The following is a 27,825-nucleotide window of genomic DNA, read 5'->3' on the forward strand; positions in this document are numbered from 1 at the left end:
GCTGTTGCAGGAGGGCCCGCTCGGGAAGCCCCGGGGCGAAGTGATTGGCCCCCAGGCGCGGCCAGCCCCCTGGGCCGGGGCGAGGGGGGTGGGGTTATTGCTGCAGGAAGCCCGGCGGCGGCCGGGGGGGGGACGCCCAGGCGGGCCGAGCCGAGCCGAGCCCCCAGCCGTGCAGCGCGCGGGGGGCCATGCGGCTCCTCTCGCCCTGGGGGAGGATCCTGGCCGGGAAGGGCCCCGGCTGGAGCCGCCGGTGGTACAAGGTCCGTCCGGCTTCGCATTGCAGCGTGCGACCTCCCTGCCCGGGCCCGTTTCTCTCTGCTGCGCCTGGCTTTGGCCCTTCGCGCGCTTTGGGGGCTAGCAGGGCCCGCGGGGCAACCGGCGCGGGCTGGGGACTCGGCTCTGGGGCAGGCCGGGAAGGTGACCCCGCCCCAGGGAGCTCCATGGGGCTAGGCCGAGCTGGCTGGGGTGTTTGTAGCTGCTTTTTGCTGCGGGGGGGTTGCCTGGGCCAGTGAACCGTGAGCGTGTTGTCCCCTTGGGAGGGTGCTCTGCATTGCAGAAGCCTGGTGCCCCCTATGGGACTGTGGGTATCTCAAGGGCACCAAGAGGCTCCAGCAGAGCTGGGGGCCCATGGTGCTCGGAGCTGTACAGGCTGCCCCGGCCCTGCAGTCCGTCTCACCCCCCTCCCAAAGCACTATATTTAGTCCTGCCATGAGTGTAGGGGACTGGACCAGATGACCTCTCGAGATCCTTTCCAGTTCTGTGATTCAGTGCTCTCATCGCTAAACATTGTTCCTCCAACAGGAGCTGGGAGAGGAGCCCAGGAGTCCTGACTCCCAGTCCCCTCCAGCTCTACCCCCTCTATCTCGTTTCCTTGCCAGAGCTGGGAAGAGAGAATCCGGGAGTCCTGACTCCAATGCCCAGCCTCTATCCACTAGACTCCACTCCCATTATGAACTTCCTCCAGTCCCTCTGTGGCTCTTTTCCAGACAGGCGCTCTCTTACCCCACCTCGCTGAGCGGCTCTGTTTGTACGAGAAGCTAAAGGCTGCCTACGACGAGCGATGTGCAGACCGGGCGCAGAAGGCAGGTGGGCCAATCCAGATCTCCCTGCCCGATGGCCAACAGGTGGAAGGAGAGTCCCTAAGAACCACGCCGTATCACGTGGCGTCACAAATCGGGTACTGGGTGCCATTGCACGTTTTCTCCCTATGAACAGTTGTCTGCTTTCAAAACCCTTTAAATCCCTGGGTTTTCATTGTGTCCATCGCCCCTAGGGGTCCGGTTTGGCTACGCTCAGCTGGGCTCTGGGCACCTGATTCCCTCCTTTGAACCCCCCCCCACACCCCGAACGTTGTTCCTGTAACTCTCACCTGCTCCGTGTGGCTCTGTCCCACTCTAGTGATGGCTGGCCCACATGGAGCCTGCAACACGATGGCTAACGGAGCTGGGTCTTTGAGCTCCTGCTATAGAGGCGGTTCGTGCTTTTAAAACCAGAGGGCCCAGGTGAAAGGCGCTGCTGCCCATGGCCCGCCTGGGGCACAGCACGAGTGGTGGCCCATAAGCTGGGGGGCCTTCCCCCGGCTGGGGTGAGTGTGCAGCCTTTGCCCCAGCAGCCCTCATTAGGCGTAGGCAGAGCACCTCGCTGAGGAGGAGTGGCTCGACTAGAAGTGGGTTTGCCTGCTGTAGCTGGCGGGTGTCCAGGCTGCAGAGGCCGTCCTTGGAGCTGGTGCTAACTGGCTTCTTGGTGGCAGCCTAAGCAGAGAGGATCCAGGTATGAATGGGTCTTGGAGACATGATCCCTCTAGCTCAGGGCAGGGGGTGCCAGGGGAGAACTCTCTGCGCAGTTACCCGTATTCACCCTGGGCTGTAATTGGGCCGGAGACCTGGCTCCAGGGTCCTTTCCCCAGCACTAAAAAGAAAAGGAGGACTTGTGGCACCTTAGAGATTAACAAATTTATTAGAGCATAAGCTTTCGTGAGCTACTGACTGGCCGGTCACGTATCCTATATTGAAGTGTGTTCTGTTACCTCTCTCCTTCCCAGTCGGGGCCTGGCTGAGGGTGCGGTGGCTGCCAGGGTGAACGGGGCTCTGTACGACCTGGATCGCCCCCTGGAAAGCAATGCCGCCTTGGAATTCTTGGGCTTTGATTCTCCAGAGGGGCAGGCGGTGAGTGATATCTGGCGCAGTGTTGTCCCCTTGGGACATAGCAGGAAGTCACCAGACAGACCTTGAAAAGTCGCTAAATGTAGCTGTTTAAGAGCTCAAAAGAGTCAAAAATGTCACTAAACAAAATTTCCAGGGAAGTCAACAGAGAATTAAATATACACACTCATGCGCGCATGCCCAGGCGAGTATAGTCACAAAATCATTCACAAGCAGCTCAATAATGTTAATTTGTGCTCTTCTTAGTACGTTCTGTTGGACACCAAGTCAATGTCATTACGTCTCAACCGAGCATGTCCTCGGAAGAAATCGCATTGCAGGGCTGCTTGGGCTGAGATCACTATAAGTGGCCGGTGAGGAAAAGAAGTTCGCGGAGGCTAATTAAATATGTCGCTAAAGCCAGGTGCCCTTTGGAGAGAGCAGCATATTAGCTGGGCTTGTTTTCACCCGAATGTTCTTTCTCGCTGCTCTGTAGTAAGTAGAACAGCCTGTGATGCAGGGTAAGATGGCTAATGAAGCGGGCAGGGCAGGGGAGGCAGGTTAGCCAGCGAGGAGAGCCGCACGGATGAAAGATGGGGTGGGATGAGACAGGGCCATGTGTCCCAATGGGGCAGCGGGCACTATGCCTCCAGGGAGGAAGCCCTTACTATAGGATCAAAGGTGGAGTTAGCTTGATTTTGACTCCCCTTTACTCCTTCCCCTGGCTTGGCCTGGGGTTAGCTATCCAGCTGTTCTCAGAAATTGAACTCTGGGAGCAGGGGGAAGGGGTCCGGCTAGTGGATTTTTGGTTTTAAATCTACTTCCTTGGCTCCCTGCAGCGCCGAGCTCAGCTCAGGCGAATGCCCTCCTCCCCCTAGCTCTGAGTCCTCCCTTTCACTACCCTGTCAGCACAAATCCAGACTGGCAAGAAAAGCCGAGGCTTGGCTGAAATTAACCAACCCCAGCTGACCTGGGCTGCAGTGGGGTGAGGATATTTTGCAGGTTTAGGTATGGCCCAGTACTTAATTTGTGATGAAAGAGGTGCCAGGGCTCAGCTGCCCTTAGTCCCGGCAAGCCCCTGCACAAATTAAGCACGGCTGGGGTTATGACCTGCCAAATGTGTCCGATTGGTAGGAAGGACCCTCTGCTTTGGGGCTAATGAATATTTCCCCTTTAATCATGTGTGTTGCGTTTATAAATCTACGCCACGATATCGCAACTGGGGGTGGGTGGGTTGGGTGTTTGTGGTTTTTTGTGTTTTTAATTACAACATTTTGATCCAGAGGGGAAGTGGAGGAGGATTTACAAACCCCAGCCGTATGGACTTTGCTGTTTGTCTAATTGAGAGTCCAATTTCCACCCGTTTAAGGGGGCCTGCCTGCAATGGTAGAACCTCACCTGGCCCTGATTAAATGCTCTGCCCCTCTCCAAGCCTATTTAGCAGAGGGCTTAAGGTTTGTACGTGAGCTAGTGGCCCTCTGCTCTTTGGGAAGGGCGCTCTGTACACTGCAGCCCAGGTCGGTGAATTTCAGCCCAGCCTCGGCCTTTCTTGCCAGTCTGGATTTGTGCCAACAGGTTAGTGAAAGGGAGGACTCAGAGCTGGGGGAAGAGGGCATTCGCCTGAGCTGAGCTCGGCACTGCAGGGAGCCAAGAAAGTAGATTTAAAACCAAAAATCCACTAGCCGGACCTCTTCCCCCCCGCTCTCAGAGTTCAATTTCTGTGAACAGCTGGGTAGCTAACCCCAGGCCAAGCCAGGGGAAGGAGTAAAGGGGAGTCAAAATCAAGCTAACTACACCTTTGATCCTGTAGTAAGGGCTTCCTCCCTGGAGGCACAGTGCCCGCTGCCCCATTGGGACACATGGCCCTGTCTCATCCCACCCCACCTTCCATCCGTGCGGCTCTCCTCGCTGGCTAACCTGCCTCGCCCGCCCTGCCCGCTTCATTAGCCATCTTACCCTCCATCACAGGCTGTGCTACCTACTACGGAGCGATGAGGAAGAATATTTGGGTGAAAACAAGCCCAGCTAATGTGCTGCTCTCTCCAAAGGGCGCCTGGCCCTAGCGACGTATTGAATTAGCCTCCACGAACTTCTTTTCCTCGCCTGCCAATTATAGTGGTCTCAGCCCAAGCGGCCCTGGAATGTGATTTCTTCCGAGGACATGCTCAGTTGAGACGTAATGACATTTGACTTGGTGTCCAGCAGAACGTAGTAAGAAGAGCACAGAATGGATTTTATTAGCACTGTCGAGCTGCTGGTGACTATACATGTTGGTGACGTCTTCCTCTGAATGTCCCTGTAATTGGCAGTAAAAGTTGCTCGATTTGTCACTGGTCACTTTGACACTTATTTTCTCACTAGGGAAACCAAAAAGTCGCTAAATCTAGTGACAAAGTAGCTAAGTTGGCATTCAGTTGTGGGGAAGGAGCCCTCTGGTGGTAGGAAAAGGGAGCCAGGACAGTGGATAATCTGGGCCGTTTCTGTGGCTTCTAGAATCTGTCCCTTTGTGCCATGGTTCTCAACCTTTCCAGCCTACTGTACCCCTTTCAAGAATCTCCTTTGTCTTGCATACCCCCAAGTTTCACCTCACCTAAAAACTATTTGCTTCCAAAATCAGACCGAAAAGTGTCACATCACACAGTTACTGACAAATTGCTGACTTTCATCATTGTTATCATGTAATTATAAAATAAAATAAATTGAAATATAAATACTGCCCTTCCATGTCAGTGCATAATATATAGAGTGGTATAAACAAGTCATTGTATCAGAGTAGCAGCCGTGTTAGTCTGTATTTGCAAAAAGAAAAGGAGGACTTGTGGCACCTTAGAGACTCACAAATTTATTTGAGCATAAGCTTTCATAAGCTTCACTTATGAAGTGAGCTGTAGCTCACAAAAGCTTATGCTCAGATAAATTTGTGAATCTCTAAGGTGCCACAAGTCCTCCTTTTCTTTAAGTCATTGTATGAAATTTTAGCTTGTACTGACTTGGCTAGGGCTTTTTATGTAGCCTGTTGTAAAACTAGGCAAATATCAAGATGAGTTGATGTAGCCCCTGAAAGACCTCTGCGTACCCCCAGGGGTACATGTCCCCCTGGTTGAGAACTACTGCTTTAATGCACCTGCTGGAGTGTAGGGGTCACCAAGGAAGCGAGGTTTAATCAGTGTTCTTTTTAACTGTCCTTTGCAAAAGCATCTCTCCTGACTATGCTCTAAAATAGTGGTTCCCAAACTTGGTTTGCAGCTTGTTCAGGGCAAGCTCCTGGCAGGCCGCGAGACGCTTTGTTTACCTGCCGCGTCCGCAGGTTCGACCGCTCGCAGCTCCCAGTGGCTGCGGTTCGCCGTTCCCGACCAATGGGAGCTGCGGGAAGCAGTGGCTCAGGTGGGCCACCATCTTACACTCTTAATCCTCTGCAATTGCAATGCATGTCATTGAGATGCTGGACTAGCCAGTGGCTCCTGCACTTGGGTATCTGACTGGCACAAACTGCACTGGCAAAAGCACAGATGCAAAAGGCTGAAAAATTAGCCGCTCAAGTTTTGGTTGACAGGAGTCGGCCAGGCCAGGGACAAGGGCAAGGAATTAGGCAGAGAGGAAAAGCAAATAGTGGCTAAAGCTAGCCAAAAGGGAGAAGGAACAGCGTGTATAATGAGTATAATAGTCCCTAGCTCTCAAAATGCTTTACAAATGTGAGCAGTATCTTGTTCCCAATTTTACAGATGGGGAAACCGAGGCACAGAGCAACTGAAGTGACTTTCCCAATATTACACAGCGGTAGAGGTGGGAATAGAGCCCACGAGACTTCAGTCTGCAGTCTAGTGCTCTATCCACTAGATAACACTGCCTCCTGGGAACAGGCAGGCCCCCTAAAGACAGCTAACGAGGGACGTGGGCTCCCTCTCTGAACAAGCAGGCACCCCATATGTGAGAGGCTGCAGGGTGTCTCCGTTAAGCCAGTGCTCTGAGTCGTCACTGGAGCTGGGATCCCAATGGGCTGGAGCCATGTGGGGTGCGGCAGGCCTTCCACGTGACCCCAGGTCTCTTTCCTCCCCAGGTTTTCTGGCACTCCAGCGCCCATGTCCTTGGAGCAGCAGCAGAGCGAGTCTACGGAGCCCTGCTGTGTCACGGGCCCAGCACAGAAAGTGGCTTCTTTTATGACATGTATCTGGCTGGCCGGTAAGAGGGGCCGGGGAAGCCTAGCTGGGCATCCCAGCAGAAGGCCTGTTGGCATCCGGATAGCGTCATATTGTATTTTCATTAAGACACAGTTAAGAATCATCCAGTTGGGTCACTGTAGATACATACTCAGGATTTCTATATTTTAAAACTGAATTGTTTCCAGAGCTAAAACAGGATTTTAGATCAGTCATTTGTAAATGCAAGTTCAATTTTTAAATTTGTTTTTAATCTTTCCATCTTTAATACCTTGAACTGGAGTGTGTTTTCGTTTGTGCTGGAGAAATATAAAATGCACTGTATAAATAGATAGCAATATTTAAGACTTTATTTCTAATTACTGAGTGACTTAATAGGAAAAGAAAGCACACCACCATTGGAAAAAGGTGATAACATTTGTATCTACTGGAAACATACTTTAAGGTGTCTTAGAGCTGATAGGAAACAAACAAAAGGAAGTATTTCTTCATGCAACGCACAGTCAATCTGTGGAACTCATTGTCGGGGGATGCTGCGAATGTCAAAACTTGAATACTTCCATTGCCCCTATCACCACACAGCCATGAATGGATTTAGCCCAGGAGGCAGGGAAGTATTAGCCCCATTTTGAAGGCGGGATCTAGGGCACCCAGAGGTGAAGTGAGTTTCCCGAGGCTAAGCACGGAGTCTGTGGCAGAGCAGAGAATCAAACCCAGAACACCTGAGCCCCAGGCCTGTGCCTTAACCACTAGGCAACCCTTCCTACCCTGAGGAGGGGGAACCTCCTCTGCTGCTTTGAGTGAGGGAGTGGGGGCAGGAGCTAGATAGTCACCAAGAGGGGGGAGCAGAGAGAGGGGGAGTGGGGGCAGGGCCATGTGGGGCCCCCACTGACAAAAACCAAAAGTCAGCGCCCATGATCTCACCTCATCCATTTCCTGCTGTAGCAGGGGCCTCTGGTGCACCTGCCCCTTCTGTTCTCTCCCTGTGACGCAGCTGAGTCTCCTGTGGACTGAAACGCTTGAGCTCGGTTCAGGGGCGTGCGGGTGGGTTCTCTGGCTGGTGCCGGGCCGATCAGACGAGGTGATCTGAGTAGAGATGGAAAGTATTAAACGGTTAACGGACGAGTACTAGTCTTACCATTAATATATTGCAGTTCACGTTTAAAACAGATCGGCTAAATCAGGTGCTGCCTGGCTGCCCCCACCTCCAGCGGCTGCTGCTCCGGGCAGCAGGTACCTGGGGGAGGTGGTGGTGGTCGCTGCTGGGACGCGTGCCAGGCAGCACATCCCCAGCCAGGCAGGGGGGAGCCGCAGCCGGGATGCTCCTGCCCTAGATGAGTCTGCTCCAGTTGCTGATGGGCCCCCAAATCCCTGCTGCCTTCCCCGCGCTCGGCAGCGGCTGCTGCCCACAGTGGGCTCATTGTGCTGGGCACTGCAGACCAAAGTGGGGTGGGAAGCGTGAGACCGGGCAGAAGAGCCTGCTGCATGTACCCCCCCCCCCCCCGCCTGCCCCCTCTTCCCCTGCCTCTGCCCTGGCTCCTGGGATCTCACACGCACACACCACGCGCGTGCAACCAGGCTTCTCCGGTTTCAGACGGTGCTGCGCCCCCTTCTGCTGGCTGAACTGGTTAACGATTAAACGGTTAACCAATATCATTTAAATAGTTTAAACGGGTACTTTTTTTAAACAATATTTACATCCCTAGATCTAATGGTCCCATCTGGCCTTAAACTCTATGACACTGAGTTGCAGTTGTCACGTGGGCTTGTTTGTTTTCCCTTCCACTAGGTGGCATCCTGGGATAAACTAGCATGAAATGCTCCACACCACGAGGCTGCATCCGCAGCACCATGCCTGCCTCTGCTTCCCTGGAGCCCCCGGCCGTTATGCCAGTGTCTGGCCTTTGCCAAGCTTTGTCCCTGGGTCCTTTCCTGCAGCAGTTAGTGTTGACTTGGCAGTGCATGGGGAATGGGTGCAAACATGGGGGTGAAGACGCCTTGCTAAGGACGCTCGCTCAGGCTGGCCACCTGCCGGGATCTGCAGTCCCGGCTCAATTCTTCTGTAACCGGGGCTTTAAAAATGTCTTGTGCTCTCTGCAGAACCGTGCTGGGTAGTGAGCTCCCAGCCTTGGAGGAGGCATGCAAGTCCATCGTCCGAGAGAAGCATCCCTTCGAGAGGCTGGAAGTGTCCCGAGAGGACCTGCTGGAGCTATTTAAGGTGGACAGATGTGTTTGTATATTTCATTGCTCTCAGAAACCCCCTCCCTCCAGGGCCTCAGGATCAGTTTCAGGGCAGAAGTGGGAGTAACACAGAACCCTGGGGCCAAGTAAACAGTTGTGCAAATAATGTCACTGACTAGGTCCTGCAGGAGTCCCAGCAGCCCCTGTGAGAAGTGATGGGAGCCTCCTATCACTTGGGACTAGACAATCCTTGAGGGGGCCGTTTAGGGATCTGGGGCAAAAATTGGGGATTGGTCCTGCTTTGAGCAGGGGGTTGGACTAGGTGATCTGCTGAGGTCCCTTCCAACCCTGAGATTCTATGATTCATACTTCCACAAAGCCCTGGTGAATGCCTGGTCAGGAAGGTGCCGTCCTTAGTCCCCTGGGATAGGTCTTTCACCTCTGGGGTACACAGGGAGGCTTGCTTGGTTTCCAGAGCTGCCCTATGAGCTGGCCAGGGGCTAATAACCTGCCTTTCTACTGCCTGCACCCACTCATCTTAGAGTACGTCTGTCATCTTCCCCAGCCTTCTCAATCCAGCCAGCCCCGCCCTCTTTCAAGAGCTGGTGTTATCTGTATATCTAACCTGTCTGGGACTGCAGTGTCTGAGCACCTCACCATCTTCTCTACCCAGGGCAATGCTATCCCCATTTTACTGGTGGGGAAACTGAGGCACAGAGACTAAGGCCTAGATTTTTAACGGTATTTGGGCACTTAACTGCCATTGAAATCAACCGGAGTTAGGAGCCAAAAAAGACCTTTAAAATCTGGCCACAAGTGACTTGCCTGAGGTCACCCAGGGAGTCTGTGGCAGAGGAAGTGATCCCGAGTTCCAGGCTAGCACTCTAACCACTGGGCCATCCTGCCTCTAACTCCCGTGTCTAGCACCGCATGCCTGCCTGGCACACCACGTAGTGAGTGAAGAGCCAGTCTCTGTCCTCAGGAGCGTGCTGGCTGCATTGATGGGCCCAGCAGCTTGCTGGGGGGAGATGGTGGGAGGGATGTGCATGCTAGAATTGTGGGCTTCTGTAAGTGGCATTTAGATTGGAAGCTTTTGGGGGCAGGTGCTGTCTGATAGTCTCTCTGTACAGTGCCTGGTGCGAGAGGGCCCCATTCTTGTTTGGCCCTTGGGCACTGTCATAACAAACATGGATAGCAACGGCTCAGAGTAGATGAGCTGCTAGTTATCTGTGGGCTGTATCGTGATCGCTGGCCCTACACTCTCCTCTTTTTTCCTTTCCCCAGTACAACAAGTTTAAGCTGCAGGTGATTGAGGCGAAAGTGACGTCACCGGCTACTACGGTGTACAGGTGAGCAAGGGCCCCGGCGCACCCAGGAGTGGTGGGCAGGGCGAGATCTGTGACCCCTGTTCCTCCAGACTCGCAGCCCTGGGGCGAAAGTGCCCTGTCCCCCAGGCCGTGCCCCAGTGGTCAGGAAAAAGTGTGTGTCTGTCTGAATCCTACTTCATACACACAACTGGCCATGCTGTGTCCCCGCTGATTACACGACGGTCACAGTCAGGCTTTCGTGCACAGAACTCTTTACACTGATTTCCGGTGGTGGGTTTCGAACGAGCTGCCCTGCAGCGGTATTTCCACCGCGGCGCTAGCCAGGATTGTTTTGTCACGTTCACCTACCGTCCTTGGCCACCAGCAGTGATTGTCCAACATAACTTAACAAACCAATTTCCAACCCCCCCGAAAAGGGGAGATGGCGCTTGTCGGGTGCCCCTCGGCCCCCCAGCTCCATTGAACACTTACTTTTCCCCTGCTGCATCTGTGACCCTTCGCAGCTCCACCCTCTTTAAGCACGGCCACGCCCTGATGCTTCTCTGAAGTTGAGTTGTGGTCAGGCCCGGATCTATGTGCCTCTCTCAACCCGGTGGCACCGTGACTTCCTGGTACCCACTGCGTGGCTGGGAAAAGCTCACCGCTGGCTGCTACAGGCGTTCCCATGAAAGGCAGGGGGCAGGGCCGGGGGGGACCGTCACTGCTGGAAAGTGAGAGTGTTGCGGGGGCTTGGGCCCCGCCTCTGTGGGCTGGGCTGTGGGTCCGGGTGCTATGATGGGAGGGAGTGTGACAGAATGGGCACGAAGTGCTAAGGGCCTGATCCTGCCCTCGTGCCCGATTGCACAGCTGGGTGGCAGCGGTAGGTGTGAATCCACTCACAGACGTTGGCCCAGGTTCTGATCCTGCACCCATGGGGGTGACGCCCGAGTGCCTTTCCAGTTGCATTGTAGGAGTGCCTAAGAGCCCAAGTCACGGACCGTGACCCCGTTGCGCTAGGTGCTGTACAAGTGGAGCTAACACACTAGGTCATCGGCCCCTTCTGACCACTTGGGGCGTCCTCTGACTTCCCCCTCTGCTCTCTCATTCCAGCCCAGCATTTCTCACCCCACCCCAGACCCCTGTCGTTTGCTCCGGGGTCTCTGTCTGTGCTCTGAACCCCTATCTCCTTTCCTTTCCCCAGGTGCGGGGGGTTAATCGACCTTTGCCGAGGTCCCCACATCAGGCACACGGGGAAGATCCGAGCGCTGAAGATCCTGAAGGTCAGTGCTAACCCCAGCCAAGCTCAGCTGCTGGCACCAGTGGGAGGGAGCGTGGTGTGCTGGGGGTATCGCTCTGCCCCTGGGCAAGCTGCATGAATTTAGGGTAGTCAGTGCCTCTGTTTTCCCCCAGCTGTAAAAATCCCAGCAGGAGGGTGGAGCCCTTTGATATGAAATGCCTGATATGATCTTGCTTTGCACTGAACACTAGCTGTGTTTTGTCAGAGGATCTTCAAGTGCTTTAGAAAAGGAGTAAGTACCATCCCTGTTTTACAGGTGGGGAAATCGAGGCACAGAGCAGGGATGTAGCTGCCCAAGGTCGCCCAGTGAGTCCGTTTCAGGTTCTCTTCCTGACTCTGGCACCTGGTGTTTTATACCAAGCCCATCACCATAGCGCCTAACCCAGGAGTCCTGACTCCCAGCCCTAACCACTGGACCGTGCTGTTCCAAGAGAAGCATAAGCTTTTGCTTTTCTGTTGGAGGAGTAGGCAGTAGAACGGTGTGTTGATCCCAGATTACCCTGTCCCAGCCAGTGTGGAGCTCAGCCCTCTCTTCCTTCAACGCCTTCCTGTGGCGTTAGCTCTCTTTCCCACTTCTCAACAGAGCTCCTCTGCCTTCTGGAAAGGAGACCCCACTCTGGAGTCTCTGCAGCGGGTGTACGGGATCTCCTTCCCCAGCCCCGTCCGGCTGGAGGAGTGGGAGCAGCTCCAGGAGGAGGCAGCTAGCCGGGACCACCGGAGGGTTGGCAAGGTAGGAGCCGGCGTGATCACCCACGGGCAGGGTCGTTGCAGCAACGTCTGTGTCTGTACAGCCCGACCCGCTGGCTTAACTGTCCCCAGTCCTGAACAGGGAAGGGATAAAGGGCATGGAAGCGTTGGAGACGAAGGCCTGGAGCCATCAGTAACTGCCCTGCTGATTGGAGGCCCCTTGGGTAGGAGAGGTGCCCTGCAAGACGCAGCTCTCTTCGGAGCTTGGGCACGGGCAAGCCGTTGTCTTCCGTTGCCGTGCCACGTCTCTCCTGCCTTGACAAAGTCCGCGTCTCTGTCTCCATCTTATGGGTCCCAGAAGAGGCTTCTGAACCTGCTGCTGTTTCCAGCTGCCGGGCTTAGCCCTTAGGACCCTGGGTCCAGCCCCCATGTAGGGGGTCATCGTGCGTAGACACACTGTCTGCTCGGAGCGGCGTCCAGGGGACCTTCTCTTATTTCCTCCCCAGGAGCAGGAATTGTTTTTCTTCCATGAGCTGAGTCCTGGAAGCTGCTTTTTCCTGCCTAGAGGAACTCACATCTACAACACCCTGATAGACTTCATCAAGGTACGGGCAGCCGTCGCGTCGGGGTTCGCTTGGTCATGCCTCGGCGCAGGGGTTGGACGTGGTGACTTTGCGAGGTCCCTTCCAGCCCTGCATTTCTGTGGTGCTGTGATTCCTTCTCCGTGTGATGTCCTGTAGATCTTCCTGTCCCAAACACCTCAGTGCAGCTGTGACCATTAGCCCAGGCTCTGGGAGCAGACTCACACCACCAGGTCCCAACACAGTCGTCGTATGTGACGCTCCAGCACTGGCTCCCTGATCAGCACGACCAGAGGTGTTTTAACCTGGCTCTGCTATGGATTTCCTTGGGGAGAGGGAGGAGTGCATGGCCCGAGCCACACGGGTCAGGGAACTGTGCTAGGCCAGGAGCGTGGCTGCCCCTACCTAGCTGGGTGAGGTTGGGTCTCCAATTCGCAGTGAGGTAGGTTCATATGTTATCTTGGAGGCGTCTGTCTCTGGGTCCCAGTCGCACAGGCTTCCTAGGGGGTGTCCATACCCTGCTCCCATCTGGAAAAAACATGCTGGAAAAAAACATCGGGCCTGTCTGTTGTAGGTCCTTGGCTAGCACCAGTGCTGTAGTGTCTGAGCACTGTAGACCAGTTAATGTATTTATCGCATCCATCCCTGTGGGGCAGGGCAGTGCTATTATTCCATTGTACAGATGGGGAAACTGAGGCACAGAGAGGCTAAGTGCCTTGTCTGTGGTCACACCGGGGGTTGGTGGCAGAGCAGGAATTGAACCCCAGGTTTCCCATTTCCAAGGCTGGTGCCCTAACCCCTGGGCCACCCTTCCTCTCCTCCCCTACCTAGCCACAAAGAAAAAGCGGGGGACATGGCTCCCCATAAAACTATGAGCAAACTCCGCTCACCAGTGGGGAACCCGTGGGATACAGACAGGTGCATAGACATCCCCTCACAGGACACACCAGCTCCTGGTGTGAGCGACACGTTGTTCCCAAGAGGCTGTGCAATCTAGCCCATTGGACTGGGGCTGTGAGCAGAAGCCACAAATTCCTGGGGGACTCGTTGTAGGTAAGGCTAAGCTCCTACACCCTAGATGTTCCCAGGATGCTCTTCTCTTGCATACACAGACCCGAGTCTTTTAGGGTATCCTCGAGGTTGTTCGTAGCTTATGGGGACGGGGTGGAAAGTCAGGCCATTTCCGCATGGAGACTTTCTAGCTGGATCTTTGCTTGTATCCCGCTGTGCTATGAATTATCCAGTGAGTGCAACAGCTCGCTCTCCGGGAGCACAAAAAATGTCTGGTGCTTCTTTGGGAAATGTTCCTGGACTGGAGATATGTAGGGCAGCTACCTGGGCTTCTGTGCTTGTGCTGATCTGGCCTTACAACATAGGGCAAGAATCAAGATCGATGCTTTTTCCTCGGGCTGCCGTACAGCCATTGCGTAGGTGGACTACTGTGATCTAGGACGCTGACTGTGAGTCAGCAAAAATGTGGTGGGTGGGTGTGTGTGCACACAAGCAATTGAAGCTGCAACAGTTCTTACCTTACTGTACCTGTGGTACTTGGAGATGTGTTGTCCATATGTACTCCACGATCCTTCCCCACTACTACGGAGTCTGCTTTCAGATGGATTCTGTATTAGCAAAGGATACCTAAGCGGTGGTTGAGGTTCCCCCCATGTCCTCAGTTGGAACCATGAGGACATTTGGGCTCCAGGCACAGCCCCCAAAAGACACTGCTGGCTGAACAAATCTGAACTGGAGTGCACTGGGTATATGTGTACCAAGGGTGGAATGTGTGTCTGTCTATTTATATGTCTGTCTATCTGTGTGTCTCTCTCTCTCTTTCTCTATATACATACACACACCCCAAAGAACCAAAGTAAGTAATCATTTATTGTAATCCCACTTCTCCCACCATCATTCTCTGTGACCCTTAGACAAGTCATTTCTACTTCTCTACCTTAGTTTCCCCCGGGAAAGGAGGACGGGGCTGTGAGTGAGGGCTGTGCTTGGAAGATGTGAAGCCCTGTGTCGTTGCTAAGGAGCATTCTCACTGTAAAGGGCGCAGTGTGTCTCAGGTCTGTGTTTTCTGCCCCCACTGCAGAGCGAGTATCGGAAACGTGGGTTCTCGGAGGTGGTCACCCCTAACGTCTATAATGCCAAACTGTGGGAGCTGTCTGGCCACTGGCAGCACTACAGTGACCACATGTTCTGCTTCCCGGTCGAGAACGAGACCTTCGCCCTCAAGCCAATGAACTGCCCTGGTCACTGGTGAGCGAGGCACCCAAGGTCTGCTGCAGGCTGACTGTTCGACTGTTCCCAGCTCGGGAAGGGGAGTGGAGTCTAGTGGGTAGAGCGGGGGGGGTGCTGGGAGTCAGGACTCCTGGGTTCTATTTCCAGCTCGGGGAGGGGAGTAGGGTCTACTGGGTAGAGCGGGGCTGACTGGGGATTGTCCTGGGTTTTTGCTTAGCACTGTAAAATAGTTGCCTATGGTTAAAATCTCAGGCACAAAATCATAACGCAATTTGGATGGGAGTGGGAGGTGGTGATACTTCTTAAAAACATGTATTTCAAATAAATCTGCAGCCTGCTAGCCCTGGGGTCTAGACCAGAGATCCAGTTTGGAGTCACACTGATGCCTAAGAGCCCCTGTTCAGCGTGGGCAGCACCAGGAGGGACCCCTCTTGCAGCTCTGTCTCCATAGCACGTGTAGGCCTTGGCCTCTTCATCGAGACTGCCACAGAGGTGTCCAGTGGTGGTGTCCCGTGTATCCCTGGCAGCTCTCTCCCCTCTGAGGCCCCTGACTGGCTGCTGGGCGGGAGGGACCCTCTTCCCACTGAGGTCCTGGCTCTCCTGCCAGAGAAGCAGCTGCAGGGGCTGGATCGAGGGCAGTTCAGCAGCTCCCTTCCCTGTTAGAGTCCTCAGTGCACTTCTCAGCGGGGCTGGGGCGGGCTCTGATTTCCCTCCTTCCGTCATTCTGCCCCACCAGCCTTATGTTCGCTCACCGGCCCCGCTCCTGGCGGGAGCTGCCCCTCCGCCTGGCCGACTTCGGGGTGCTGCACCGGAACGAGTCCTCGAGGACCCTGACCGGCCTGACCCGGGTGCGGCGTTTCCAGCAGGACGACGCTCACATCTTCTGCACCCTGGACCAGGTGAGTGTGTGGAGCCAGGTACCCCAAAGGGGGAGGGGGGGGGGGCGGGCGATAATTATCAAACCATCCTTCCCTACACGCCCGCAAGTGGCATCCTGGGATTGCCATCTCCTTGGGGATGGGCGCTGCCCTCCGTCCCATCCCGTCCCGCCAAGCTCCTTGTGTGGTGTGTTCCTTTCCCAGCTGGAAGGCGAGATCGGCGGATGCCTGGATTTCCTGCAGGCCGTGTACTCTGTCTTCGGCTTCTCCTTCCGCTTCTACCTTTCCACGCGCCCGGAAGGGTTCATGGGGGACGCTCACGTGTGGGAGCAGGCTGAGCAGGTGGGAAACACGACCCCCTTTCCAGTGAACGCAGCATGTGTCTAGCACTGCCCCGTGCACCTCCCACACCCTGAGACATGAGTGTCCCACGCTGAGCGGGGTCAATCGCTGTCCACCCCTTGCTCGGGGTTTTAGAGCCCAAGTGTCCTGGTGAAATTCCAGCCTGCATTCTGGCACTCTGAACTAAGTGCTAAGCAGAAGGACGGTCTTGTGGTTAAGACTCTGGACTGGGGTTCAGGAGACCTGGGCTCAATTCCCAGCTCTGCGACTGACTTTCCCTTGTGACCTTGGGCAAGTTATGTCATCTCTGTGTGCCTCAGTTTCCCCTTTGTCTGTAAAATGGGGATAACAGCACTTCCTTTGTCTGCCTGGGCTATTTACATTCTAAATAGAGACTCTCTTGCTCTGGGTCAGCATCGCGCCTGGCACGGTGGGGGCCCTGGGCTTGGCTAGGCATCTGGCATGACGGGGCCCATATCTCAGCCAGGGCCTGTGCTATGCCCGGCGCAGCAGGGACCCTGATTTCAGTTGGAATCTCTAAGCACTGCTGTAATAAATGGCTTTGCCCGGGGTGTTTGCTTCCCCTCCCCAGGTTGCTGATGCACCGTGGTGGCTGTTGCAGGTGGCGAGAGGCTGATGTGGTGGGGTCTGAGTGATTTTCTGTGGCACAGAGCAGCACTTGGGGGAGTTGCCTGGCACAGACCCATGTGGTTGGGTCCGCATGCCACCTCTCGTAGTGCAGCAGCATTGAATAGACCCGTCTGCTACAGCATCATCCACCGAGGCAGGGTCCACTTACCGTGCAGAAGATGCTGCTCATGTGGCGGTCACAGCTGGTTGGCAGGGTAGATGCTGGTGGCTTCTTGTCTCCTGCAGTGACTTTCAATATTGAATCAACCCTGTGACTAGCTGGCACTGACCATGTATCCAAGAGCGACCTGGGGCAAAAGGCATCTACTGATCTGACGCCTTTGTCTTCCAGCAACTGGAGAAAAGCCTCAATGATTTTGGGCAGCCTTGGGAGCTCAGTCCAGGCGACGGAGCATTTTATGGGCCAAAGGTTAGTGATTGTTCGATCCACCGTCCGTGGTTGGAGCCAGGACTCCTGGGTCCCGGGCCTGTCACCAACTTGCTTTGCCTTCTTGGGCGAGTCATGTCCCTGCTTTCTGCCTCAGTTTCCCCACTTACAGCACGAGAGTAATGATTTGGCTGTGAAGAGCAGGAGGGGCCATTTTGATTCTCTAGTCTGACTTCCTGCCTAGCACAGGCCAGAGAACTCGCCCAGTGATTCCTGCATCAACCCCAACGCTTGTGGTTGAGCGAAAGCATTGGTGATCCTTGCCCTCCGTTGTGAGGCACAGAGATCTGGGGATGGAAAGCACTGGGACTAGCTCGGCACAATTGTTTTATGAAGCTGCACGAGTGTCTTAAAACAGACGGGCTCTAATTTTGATTAATTTACAAAACAGCTCAAATTAGTAGAAGCTAATGGAGGGCCTGGAATTGGACCCTATCTTGTTTATGCGTATCCCCTCCCACCCAAAGTTTTAAAGGATCAGCAAATTGTGTGGGATTTAATCAGGGATGACTAAGGGCTTGGTACTGCAAAATACTGACACATGTGAGTAACTTTACTCATGCGATTGGTGTGATTAACTTGTGAGCTGTCCGGGTAACTCACCTGTGCAGGAATCTATTGGGCTCTTGGGCTGGGTCTACTCACGGGAGTAGTTATCTATGGAATGTGCAAGGAGCTGCAGGATTGGGCCCCATGAATCTTTGCAACATGGCTCTCGAATGTCTAGTGTCGCAGGGTACAGGTGTGCTAACAAATGGTCAGCCATGTGCTCGGTGTTTCCTGGGACTTAATCGGCAGCTGGAGCTGAGACTGTAGCCTGGGGTTTTTATCTAGGCTTATCCCTGCTGGTCAGGAAAGTCTGTCCGTTCCCCCCCCTCCCAGATCATTGCTGCGGGTATAGCCATAAATAGCATGGAGGGGATAAAGTGTAATGACCTTTGTCCCGCACTGATAAGCGGAGTTGTATTGCCATGGAGACAGGGTTCTGTTTAAAGTGCTGTCCCCACTATGCAAGGTTCCTTGAGGAACCAAAACTCTGAATCTGTTGGGAAATGGGTGACTCACCCACGTCCACGTGCTGTTTCAGATCGACATTCAGATCAAGGATGCCCTGGGCCGATACCATCAATGTGCCACCATTCAGCTGGACTTCCAAATGCCCATGCGGTTCGACCTGACGTACATCAGGTATAGCAAGATCTATGGGATGCTTGTCTATACAAACAGTTCGTGTGCAGCGAGCTGGTGTGTGAACCTACCCGGTGCTAGCCTGCTGCTCGCTAGCCGTCCGTGTATATGGTGCCGCCGTGCACTAAAGTTTTAGTGCGCTTTGGCCTACCCGCCTTTCCAAGCAGGGTATGTCAAAGCACAGTAGGAAACTTGTCGTGCACAGTAGTGGGGCTGCATGGACGCTTAGCGCACAGCGGACTAGCCCAAGGTAGATTTATGCTCCCAGTTTGCCGCAAGCTAAGTGTTGTGTAGACAAGCGCTTAAACCCAACATCCTAGCCAGTTAAGAGCGTGGGGTGGGGTAGCGTTTGAAGGGGTTGGGGTCTTGATGTAGCCCAGTGGGGAAGGTGTGTTACGGCTCCCCCTCGGTGCCTGATCCCTAGAGGATACGAGTCTGGGGTGCCTTGGTTTGTCAGCTCAAGCAGCTCATGCTTTTAAGAACATAAGAACGGCCATACTGGGTCAGACCAATGGTCCATCCAGCCCAGTGTCCTGTCTTCTGACAGCAGCCAGTGCCAGGTGCTTCAGAAGGAATGAAAAGAACAGGGCAATTATTGAGTGATCCATCTGCTGTTATCCTGTCCTAGCTTCCTGCACTCAGAGGTTTAGGGACACCCAGAGCCTAGGGTTGCATCTGTGACCATCTTGGCTAATAGCCATTGGTGGACCTAGCCTCCAGGAACTTATCTAGTTCTTATATACTTTTGGCCTTCACAGCATCCCCTGGCCATGACTTCCCCAGGTTGATTGTGCGTTGTGTGAAGGAATACTTCCTTTTGTTTGTTTTAAACCTGCTGCCTGTTAATTTTATTTGATGACCCCTAGTTCCTGTGTTAGGAGAAGGAGTAAATAACACTTCCTTATTCACTTTCTCCACACCAGTCATGATTTTATAGACCTCTATCATATCCCCCCTTAGTCGTCTCTTTTCTAAGATGAACATTCTCAGTCTTTCTTGACTGCTGCTGCACATGGAGTGGATATTTTCAGAAAACTAACCACAATGACTCCAAGATCTTTCTTGAGTGGTGACAGTTAATTTAGACACCATCAGTTTGTATGTAGCGTTGGGATTATGTTTCCCAATGTGCATTACTTTGCATTTATCAACATTTGAATTTCATCTGCTATTTTGTCGCCCAGGTTTGTGAGATCCTTTGTAAATCTTCAGTCTGCTTTGGTCTTGCCTATTTTAAGTTCTTTTGTATAGTCTGCAAACGTTGCCACCTCACTGTTTACCCCTTCTTCCAGATCATTTATGAATATGTTGAATAGGACTGGTCCCAGTACAGATCCCTGGGGGACCCCACTATTTACTTCTCTCCACTGTAAAAACTGGCCCTTTATTCCTGCCCTTTGTTTCCTAATTTTTAACCATTTACTGATCCACGAGAGAACCCTTCCCCCTTCTCTCATGGGTACTTACTTTGCATCAGAGCCTTTGGTGAGGGACTCTGTCAAAGGCTTTCTGAACATCCAGAGGTCCCAGTTCAATCCCTGGTGTGTCAGCCAAGATACCGGCCGTAATGTTAGCAAAACACGCAATGAACTTTGGATTTCCCATGAGCCTAAAGGAGATGAGAAGATATTTGTTGGGTTCCCAGTCTCCCTGAGCCCCCTTCAGTACATCCAGCCTGAGAGTTTTAATAACCACCAGTGGATGATACAACCCTAGTCCTGGCCAAATCTTGCCAATAGAAGATACATTCTGAATCCCCTCTGCATTTTCATCTGGTTTTGTTGTTCTTAGAAACCTAGGACTGGAAGGCACCTTCTGGGTCATTATATCCAGTCCCCTGCTGTCGCAGGCAACCTCCTCCTATCACCCCATTCACGAACGGGTCAAGCTCTAGCTTCCAACTAGTTAGGTCCTTTGTCCCCCCTGTCCCTGCCTCTTGTGGGAGACTGGTCCAGTCCCTCCCACCTCTGAAGGTCAGAAACCTTCCTCTCATTTCCAGCTTCACTTTATTCCTGGCTAGTTTTGTCCCCATTCTGTCTTTGTTTCCCATCTTAACGTTCTGTTGCCATGCGCTGTTCAACAGCTGTCGTGTCCCGCCCCAGAGATGACCGCATTTCAGTGGTGCATGAAGCGATCCCTGTATGGTGCACCATAGGTATATAAAGCCAAGTGGATACGGTGCTGTGGGATCCTTGTGGTGAAAAGCACCCTATAAATATCGGTTTTCTCTTCCTGCAATTCCAGGCCCTTCCAAGCTGAAGAGAGGAACACGTCAGGGGTAGTTAGCAGAGAGGGGAAATCAGGCCGTGGCGTTTTCATAAGCACTCAGTGTTGGCCTCACCCTACTCCTGTTGATGATAGTGACAAAATTCCTGCTGCTGGCCCCAGGAGCAGAGCTCAGCCAGCATTGGGAATTTAGGAGAATCCCACCCCAGGAACCGTGAGCCCTTAACTGAAGATCTGACTGCACCTGATACATTTTGCAAGAGCTGAAGCGTTAACCCTGGTCTTCTGGCCACGTCCCAGAAAAGCTGACGCATTAGACCTGCCTGAGAACTTCGTTTCACATTAGCTGGAAATTAATTCACTTCCTCTTTCGAATGAGGGACAAAACGATATTTGGCAAATTGTGGTGCAACGGTCTCGCCCTAGAGGTGGCTGCATTTCTGCGGTGGGCAAGCGGGTGATCTCACATTTCCATGCCCTTTGGAGTGTTTACAGGCTCAGCTCCTGCTCACGTCAACGGGAACTGTGCCTGTAACAGCCCCAGGAGTGGCTTATGAGGTTACTGTTCCCCATCTACTTCTGGAGCCACTTTGTTGCTATAGCAACTTCGAGTGGTATCTCCATCAAATGTAAACACATTGCAGGCAGGGTCAGCCCCAGAACTCTTACTTCCTTCTCTCCTTTTGTGTGTCACGTCAGACCCCAGGACAGGAGCATGGGGAAGGGGCGTGCTCATCGCTCTGTACCTTCAGTGCCCGTTGACCGCTTCCCATGATCCTTTTCACCCACAGCAAAGATGGCAGCACGTCCGAGAGGCCAGTGATGATCCACCGGGCGGTGCTGGGCTCCGTGGAGAGGATGCTGGCCGTCCTGGCTGAGAACTACAGCCGGAAGTGGTGAGGACAGTTGTGCTAGCTCGTAACCCTGCATCGGGAATCCCTCGCCCTATGGTTCCTTCCCAGGTGTCCCCTTCTGCTACGACTGTCCAGTGAAGACCCTCCGGGGGGCAGTCGGCGGAAGCGTGGTTCTGAGTGGGCATTTACTGTTAAGAGACTGCAGTGAGGAGTCAGGAAGAGAAGCCAGGTAGCCAGATGCCCAGGGCTCGCCCTCTGGGATGCAGCATGGTCTTGTACGCAGAGCAGGGGGCTGGAGTCCTAGGTTCTGCTCCCACCTCCATGTGACGTCGGGCAAGTTGCTTAAGCATTCGTGGCCTGTGCGCTTAGATGCACTGGAGTTAGGCTTAGTCCCTGCAGACAAGCTGGCCGGGGCTGCCGGTGCATTAGTGACCCATCCTGCATTGGCCCGGAAGACGGACAAAGCTCGTGTGAGCGGGATTGCCCAGCACTGAAATGCCAGGGGATGGGGAGGAGAGGGCTCTTGTGTAACGAAGCGAAGGGAACTCAGCCTCTCCCTCGCTTTGCAGGCCTCTGTGGCTGTCCCCGTTCCAAGTCATGGTGATCCCGGTCGGACCCGACACAGAGGTTTATGCCCGTGAGGTGAGTGGCGAGAGATAGGCCCGGCCTGCGCTGTCCGTGGCTGGGATCTCTGACGCGTGTCTGTCTGTGTCTCAGGTCCGCGAGACGTTCCACCAGGCAGGGTTCACGGCGGACGTCGATGCCGACTGGAGTGCCACGCTGAACCGGAAAATCCGGAAGGCTCAGCTGGCTCAGTACAACTTCCAGCTGGGTAAGAGCAAGGGTGTGAGCCAGGGCTTCCCAAAATAACCACGTCCCACCTGTCCCTGGAGGCACGCTCGGCCACAACCAGACAGCCGTGCTTGGGGCGTAGGAAAACGAGACCACGCTTCCCCTGAACACCCGTTCTCTGATGCAACAGGTGCTCGTTAAAGGAGATGATTTCTGTCCCTCATCAGCCCTCTTGCTAATGCACTGCTACTAACAGCAGAACCGGGACCATTGGGCCAGAGGGTGCTCCTCCTACTGCTGCCTGTTTGAGCTGGGGTGGAGGGGCTCTCGTGCACAGGTTCCCCCTCACTCATGGGCAGTGGAGGGGGGTGCAGTCATCTCCATGGCAACATCTGTCACTTGCACTCCCCCAGAATGCACTCTCGTGCATCCAGGATCTGGGCTGGAGGAGATTGAGACTGGGGCCACGGCGCACTCATCCTTCCCCTCCCATCAGCCCCGTGGCGAACCCATCAGAGGAGTCACCGCTCCTGGCTGGGTTCTCTCGTCCATGGCGTCTCCCCCGGCTGGGTACGTCGACCTCGCTGGAGAGCAGAGGGAGGGCCTGGCGCACAGGCTGTAAGGGCTGTAGGTGCACGGCCCTGCCCTCGTAGGGAGCTGTGGGGAAAGGGGCAGGCTGTACTCTGCCCCTGAGGGTCCTTTCCTTGCCCCCCCAATATCCCTTGGGGAGTGGGGACGGAAGCAAAGGCTACTAAGCCAACTTCGCCCTAGTCCCACAGAGGCAACAACTAGCACAGGGGGAGTGAGTTATAGGATCTACCGCAGACCTTGGCCTAGGTGTATTATGGTAGTGCAGGCGAGGCCCCAACTCAGAGCAACCCTTAGGCTGCTCGAACTCAGATCAAGATCCCACCATTCTGGGCGCTGCACATAGGGCCAGAGACAGTCCCTGCCCCGAAGAGCTCATAGCCTTACTAGATAAAGGAAGGATTATTCTTCACTTTTTTATAAAGGCGGGAACTGAGGCCTGGAGAGTTTGAGTGTCTATGGCAGAGCCAGGATTTGAACCCAGCTCTCCTGAATTCCAACCCAATGTGTTGGCCACCCTTCCATTCCAGCTGTTCCTGCTGTACTGGGGCTCGCGGTGTGTGGAATGGCACATGGTGCTTAGGGAAGCTGGCCAGAATGGCTCTGCCTTCAGCCAGTGAACACGCTGCTTAGTTTAGGCTCAGTTATTGTGCCTGGCTCTCCGGTGTCACCTGGTTACAGGCCTTTCCTCCCAAATCTGCTGTCGCCATGGCAGCTGCCACCCCAGATCCTTCCACTCTCCCCATGTAAATCGCTTGAAGGCTTATTGTTCCCTGCCATTGTGTGGAACCTAGGAAGCTGGGGTTAAAATGAACCCGGATACGGAGGAGATATCGGGACCCTCTTGGCCAGTCTGTGCTGAGACGGGTTTGGGAAGCACTCATCCCATGGGTGTCAGGAACACGCCTCGTTAGCTCTGTGCGATCTCTTCCATTTCTAAATGAATGCTTCACATCTATAATACACATCTATGCCCTTCCCCTGCTGGCTGGATTCTCCAGCCCTTCCCTGCTCGTCCGACCCCTTTCCGCTCTTTCGGCCCCAGTCTGTTACTCTGGCACCAACAGGCACAGGTGAAGTGACTAATAGTGACCTTGAACTAGGTGTATTACGGTAGGGCCTACAAGCCGTGACCCTGAGGCTGCTCTAACTCATGCGCTGCGTAGACGAATGAGACCGTTACTGCCCTGTAAGATGAGGCTATAGCCGCTTACAGGGAGCGGGTAGGACTTGCCCAAGACCACAGAAGGGAGGATAGGGGAACCAGGGGTATGAGGCAACAGTGTCTGGCCTCCAGCCTTATGCTCTGGCTACTGGCCTGCATCGAGTGTGAGATCCCGAGGGAGGAAAGTGTAAGAGATGGGGGAGAGGAGATGAAGTGAAACCCCAAACCCACTGTGACCTCAGTGGTCAGTGACTGTAAAGTACCTCAGGGCCTGTTTCCTTGCTCAGCTGTGAGTGATCGGCTGTCAGAGTCTCGGCTGCTGTTAACTCATCCAGTTCTCTGCGGGCACACGGAGCTCTCTCCTAGCATGTGTGGAAGTGGTTGTGGCGAAATATGGGATGCTGGCATGCTTTGCTTGGCACAGGCTGGGGTGGCCGGTAGCTGGCCAAACCACTGGCAGGAAACCCAGTTCCAGCTCTCCGCACCCTGCTCATCTAACCTATTTGTCTCCTATAGTGAGTTTGGCAGAGATGAGAATAGAACACAGAGCCCAGGAATCCTGACTGCCCCATCCCGGGCTGTAACTCTGAATAGCAGGGGAATTCAGATAGTGAGGGTCTGGAGGAATTGAGGTTGGGAAGTTTTAAGAACCAATGTCCGGTTAATGATAATCCCTAGCTTTTATAATCTGGAGAGCGTGCAACGTGCTTTACAAAGGGCGTCCGTATCATTAGCCTGTTTTACAGATGGGGAAACTGAGGCACGGGTGGGGATGTTATTTGCCCAAGTTCACCCTACAGGCCAGTGGCAGAGCTGGGCTGGAACCCAGTTCTCCTGAGGGCTGGTCTGCACTATACGCCTATATCGGTATAAGTACATTGCTCAGGGGTGTGAAAAATCCACCCTCCATAGCAACATAGTTATCCCACTTAGCCCTCCATGTAGACAGCCTATGTCAGTGGGGAGCTTCTCCCGTTAACACAGCCACCGCCTCTCGTGGAGATGGTGAGCTGCACCGACGGGAGAGCTCTGTCCCGTCTGCTTAGAGCGTCTACACTGAAGTGCTACGGCCGCGCAGCTATGCTGGGGCAGCTTGTTAAGTGTAGAGCTGCCCCGAGACCTGTGCTCTCTCCACTAGGCCACTTCGACTCCAACCCCAAGGACCTTTAGGTGATTGTTGTCTGAGCTGTCTAAGGGGTTTGAACACTCAACCAATGGGAGCTGCGTGTCCAAAGCCCTCAGGTGGCTTTTTAAATCTTCATCTCCATCTAGTTCACTCCTGATACTGCTGGTTTCCCCATTGCCCTTCACTCAGCTGGGACGAGACAGGCTGACAGGGCAGGTTTCCTTTGGTTTCCAGTCAGTTTCACTCCATCAAGGCTGCAGTTCTTGGGTTGCAGATATCTGCGGGGGGGGAGGGGGAGGTGTTTAAGATCCAGGCCTTTGCTCTGAATGGACCCAGATGCACAGTCCCGGCCCCGAAGGACCAAGAAAAATGGGGAACCTTTTGATTAGTCAGAGTCGGTTGCGCTGCTTGTGACTGTCGCAGTCCCATTAAAAATAGACTGCTCTGCCTCCCCTGTCCCCATGGTAGTGACTTGGCTAACTCTGTCCAGCTCCGCTCATGCTTGAAAGGTAGAAACTCCTCAGGCCCAAGCTGTCTGGTTGGGGCGGCTTTGCCACGGCACAGCCAGGGGGTGCAGCCTGTGGAGAGTCGCCCTCAGATAGGAGGATTCACCAGGCGGCAAGAAGAGAGGGGGCATGGCTAGGATGCACTGTGTGGATCTCTGGCTGGGGTCTCGTCCACCTTCAACCCCCCCAGGGTGTTAGCAACTGGAGGGAGGCTGAGCGAGCCCTGCAACTGGCCCCAGAGTCAGGGGAGCAAAGGGGAGCTTAATTCTGCCTCTGGACTGTGCATGGCTCTCCTAGCACCGAGGATCTGCCTCGGGGGTAGAGGAGAGGGACCACAGAAGAGGCTGAAGGAGATGGAAAATGGCTTGGCCTGGAAGCTGTCCAGGGCAGAGCGGTCTCTCTCCGGTTTGCAAAGGGCCTAGCAAGCTCTTGGATGCTGCTAGTCGCCGGTGGAACAGGGTCCCGAGGGCAGGGACGAAAGCAGCGTGGCCTGGGCCATGTTACAAAAGCCCTTGCAAATGCTCTGTGGGAAAAGGCCCCGTGCTGGCTTGGTGGTGGACCAGGATCAGCCAGGCTCTTCTTGTCCCAAAAGCTTGTGATTCAGCCCTTCCATTAGCCAGATGTTTTGGGGAAGTTAGGCTGAGCTCAGTGTCTGGGCTCAGTTAGGATTTCAAAGCCCTTTGTGCAGTTGGATGGGGGTGACTTTTCCCAGCCCTGCATTTGTGTCAGGAGACAGGGGGTGACTCTTCCTTAGAACTCAGCATCCCTCTTGCTGTCTAAACAAACCAAAACAGCTCTGTGTCCCATCTCATCCTGCCAGGGCCTGGGCTCGGGTTGCACTTGAGTTCAGGAAATCCAGGCTTCTCCTGGGAACACTGAACTCGGCAGCTGCAGCCTTCCGCAGAACCTGGCGGGAGGAGATAACGCGCCGGGCTCCCTTGTCGCTTCGGCTGCTCTGGGTCTGGAGATGAGCTCCAGGTAACGCTGGCTCAGCTCACCGCTTCCTCCATTTGCCACGGGCTGATTAGCAGCGGCCAAAGCAACAAGGACCTCGCTGCATCTCACTCGGCCTACCATGAGAAGTGGCTTTATGTGCATCTGCCTGGCTGCAGCCCTGGGGAGAGTGGGATGCCTCCTATTGCCCTGCCTGGGAACTGCAGCTGCTTCCCCCGGGGCTGGATTGGCTCCCAGCTCCCGAAAGTGCTACCATGACAGCCCTGCTGCTTGGGATCCTCTGGCCACCAATGGGGTGCAGCAATTGTCTCCCCCCCACCACCCACGCTGTCCTGTCCACATACCTCAGCCCTGCCCTGCAGGGACCCCCCTAGGGCGGGGGTCAGTCTTGGCCTCTCCGCTACAGCTGCTGACCCGGGGTGAGGGCAACAGGAGACATAATTGATGGCCTTTGAATGCACCCGCCCCCATTCCTTATTCTCATGGGCAGGCTGCAGCATGGCTCTCCTGGGGCACGGTTCTATCGCGGAGCCTGGGCTGATGACCAGAGCCCTCTTGCTTCACTTCCTGGTGGGCACTGGAACAGAGCCAGAGCAGACCTGGTGGCCTGTCCCCCTTCAGCAACGCACAGGGGGACTGGGTCCCTACCCTCCCCTGATCTCTGCCTGTGGGGGAGGTTGATGCTTCTGAGGGCCTTGCTGGGTCTCGCTGGGTGCCTTGATGCCCCCCGCCACCCACTGTAGGGTCTGGCATGGAGCCTTGCATGCAGGGGAGTTTGCCACGGGGTGCGCTGGGCTGGGGAGGAAGGGGTAGTCAGCCTCGCCATGTCTCTCTTGCAGTGGTTGGCAGGAAGGAGCTGTCCAGCCGCACCGTCAACGTCCGCACCCGCGACTCCAGGCAGCATGGGCAGCGTGACCTGCAGGAGGCGCTGCTCAGGCTGCGGGAGCTGCGGGATGCCCGGCTCAGAAACGCCGAGGAGCTGTTCTGAGCCAGTCCCCACCGGGCGTGTCGTGGGCTCGCCTCTCCGGGGGAAGCAGGCGGCGATGAGCGGCTGCCTGTCCGAGTCGGGGATGGAGCAGACAAGCCAGGTGCCAGTGGCCTGGTCCGTAGGATTGGGCTGGGCTTGCCAATGGGTGTCAGGCGTCTGTGACTAGCCCTAGCCCTTGCCACGGGTTCGGTGCCACAGGGAGGCTACGCCAGCTGCTCTCCAGATGTCCGTCGCCCTATGGCATCGGTGCAAACCCTACACACTCCTGCGATCTACCGGAGCTGCATCCACTCCACAGACCAAGGGCAGGAGCCGCTTCAGGGGCTGGCGGCTACTGAGAGGCACCCCCCCCCCCCCCCGCCGCCAGTGAGACGGGGAGAAGAAATGCACGCTGATGCTGTAGCGTAGCGGGGCTGGACCCCCCCTCCGGCCAGAGGAAGATGGTTCCTGGGACATACAGGCCTGGCCTGTTGGCTCCGGTCACTCACTCAGCCTCACTCTCGCGGACTCGGGTCCCCTGGGCCGATTAAAATGTGTTATTAAGTCAA

General features: G+C 54.8%; 2 protein-coding genes across 4 annotated transcripts in view; both read left to right on the forward strand.

Moving 5' to 3' along the window:
* The window catches only part of RPRD2 (regulation of nuclear pre-mRNA domain containing 2), a 64,619-nt gene extending 63,511 nt beyond the window's left edge, over nt 1-1,108 (forward strand). Inside the window, exon 13 of one of the 2 annotated variants that reach the window (XM_077841286.1) lies at nt 991-1,108. The gene's annotated coding sequence lies outside the window, so the exon portion shown is untranslated. The other variant, XM_077841287.1, reaches the window with a different exon arrangement.
* On the forward strand, nt 142-27,825 carry TARS2 (threonyl-tRNA synthetase 2, mitochondrial). Of its 2 annotated transcripts, XM_077841288.1 has the most exons (18): nt 142-260; nt 987-1,177; nt 2,042-2,165; nt 6,199-6,320; nt 8,399-8,516; nt 9,764-9,828; nt 10,988-11,066; nt 11,667-11,813; nt 12,277-12,375; nt 14,444-14,610; nt 15,329-15,491; nt 15,675-15,812; nt 16,795-16,872; nt 17,978-18,078; nt 21,096-21,200; nt 21,728-21,800; nt 21,876-21,990; nt 27,129-27,825. In XM_077841288.1, the coding sequence occupies exons 1-18, from the start codon at nt 189-191 to the stop codon at nt 27,275-27,277; spliced, it is 2,106 nt and encodes a 701-aa protein (XP_077697414.1). In that variant the 5' UTR covers nt 142-188; the 3' UTR covers nt 27,278-27,825. The 2 variants fall into 2 exon arrangements, with proteins under 2 accessions (XP_077697414.1, XP_077697415.1); XM_077841289.1 differs by lacking the exon at nt 21,728-21,800 and having other exon boundaries at nt 27,129-27,265.

The sequence above is a fragment of the Eretmochelys imbricata genome, chromosome 24, assembly GCF_965152235.1.
Source record: "Eretmochelys imbricata isolate rEreImb1 chromosome 24, rEreImb1.hap1, whole genome shotgun sequence".
Lineage (NCBI taxonomy): Eukaryota > Metazoa > Chordata > Testudines > Cheloniidae > Eretmochelys > Eretmochelys imbricata.

Excerpts from the sequence above, each read along its gene's own strand:
- TARS2 (XM_077841288.1), top strand. The coding sequence starts at position 189 with ATGCGGCTCCTCTCGCCCTGGGGGAGGATCCTGGCCGGGAAGGGCCCC. Across the intron at positions 2,166-6,198 it reads ATTCTCCAGAGGGGCAGGCG|GTTTTCTGGCACTCCAGCGC; the intron begins GTGAGTGATATC and ends TTTCCTCCCCAG. Across the intron at positions 11,067-11,666 it reads GAGCGCTGAAGATCCTGAAG|AGCTCCTCTGCCTTCTGGAA; the intron begins GTCAGTGCTAAC and ends ACTTCTCAACAG.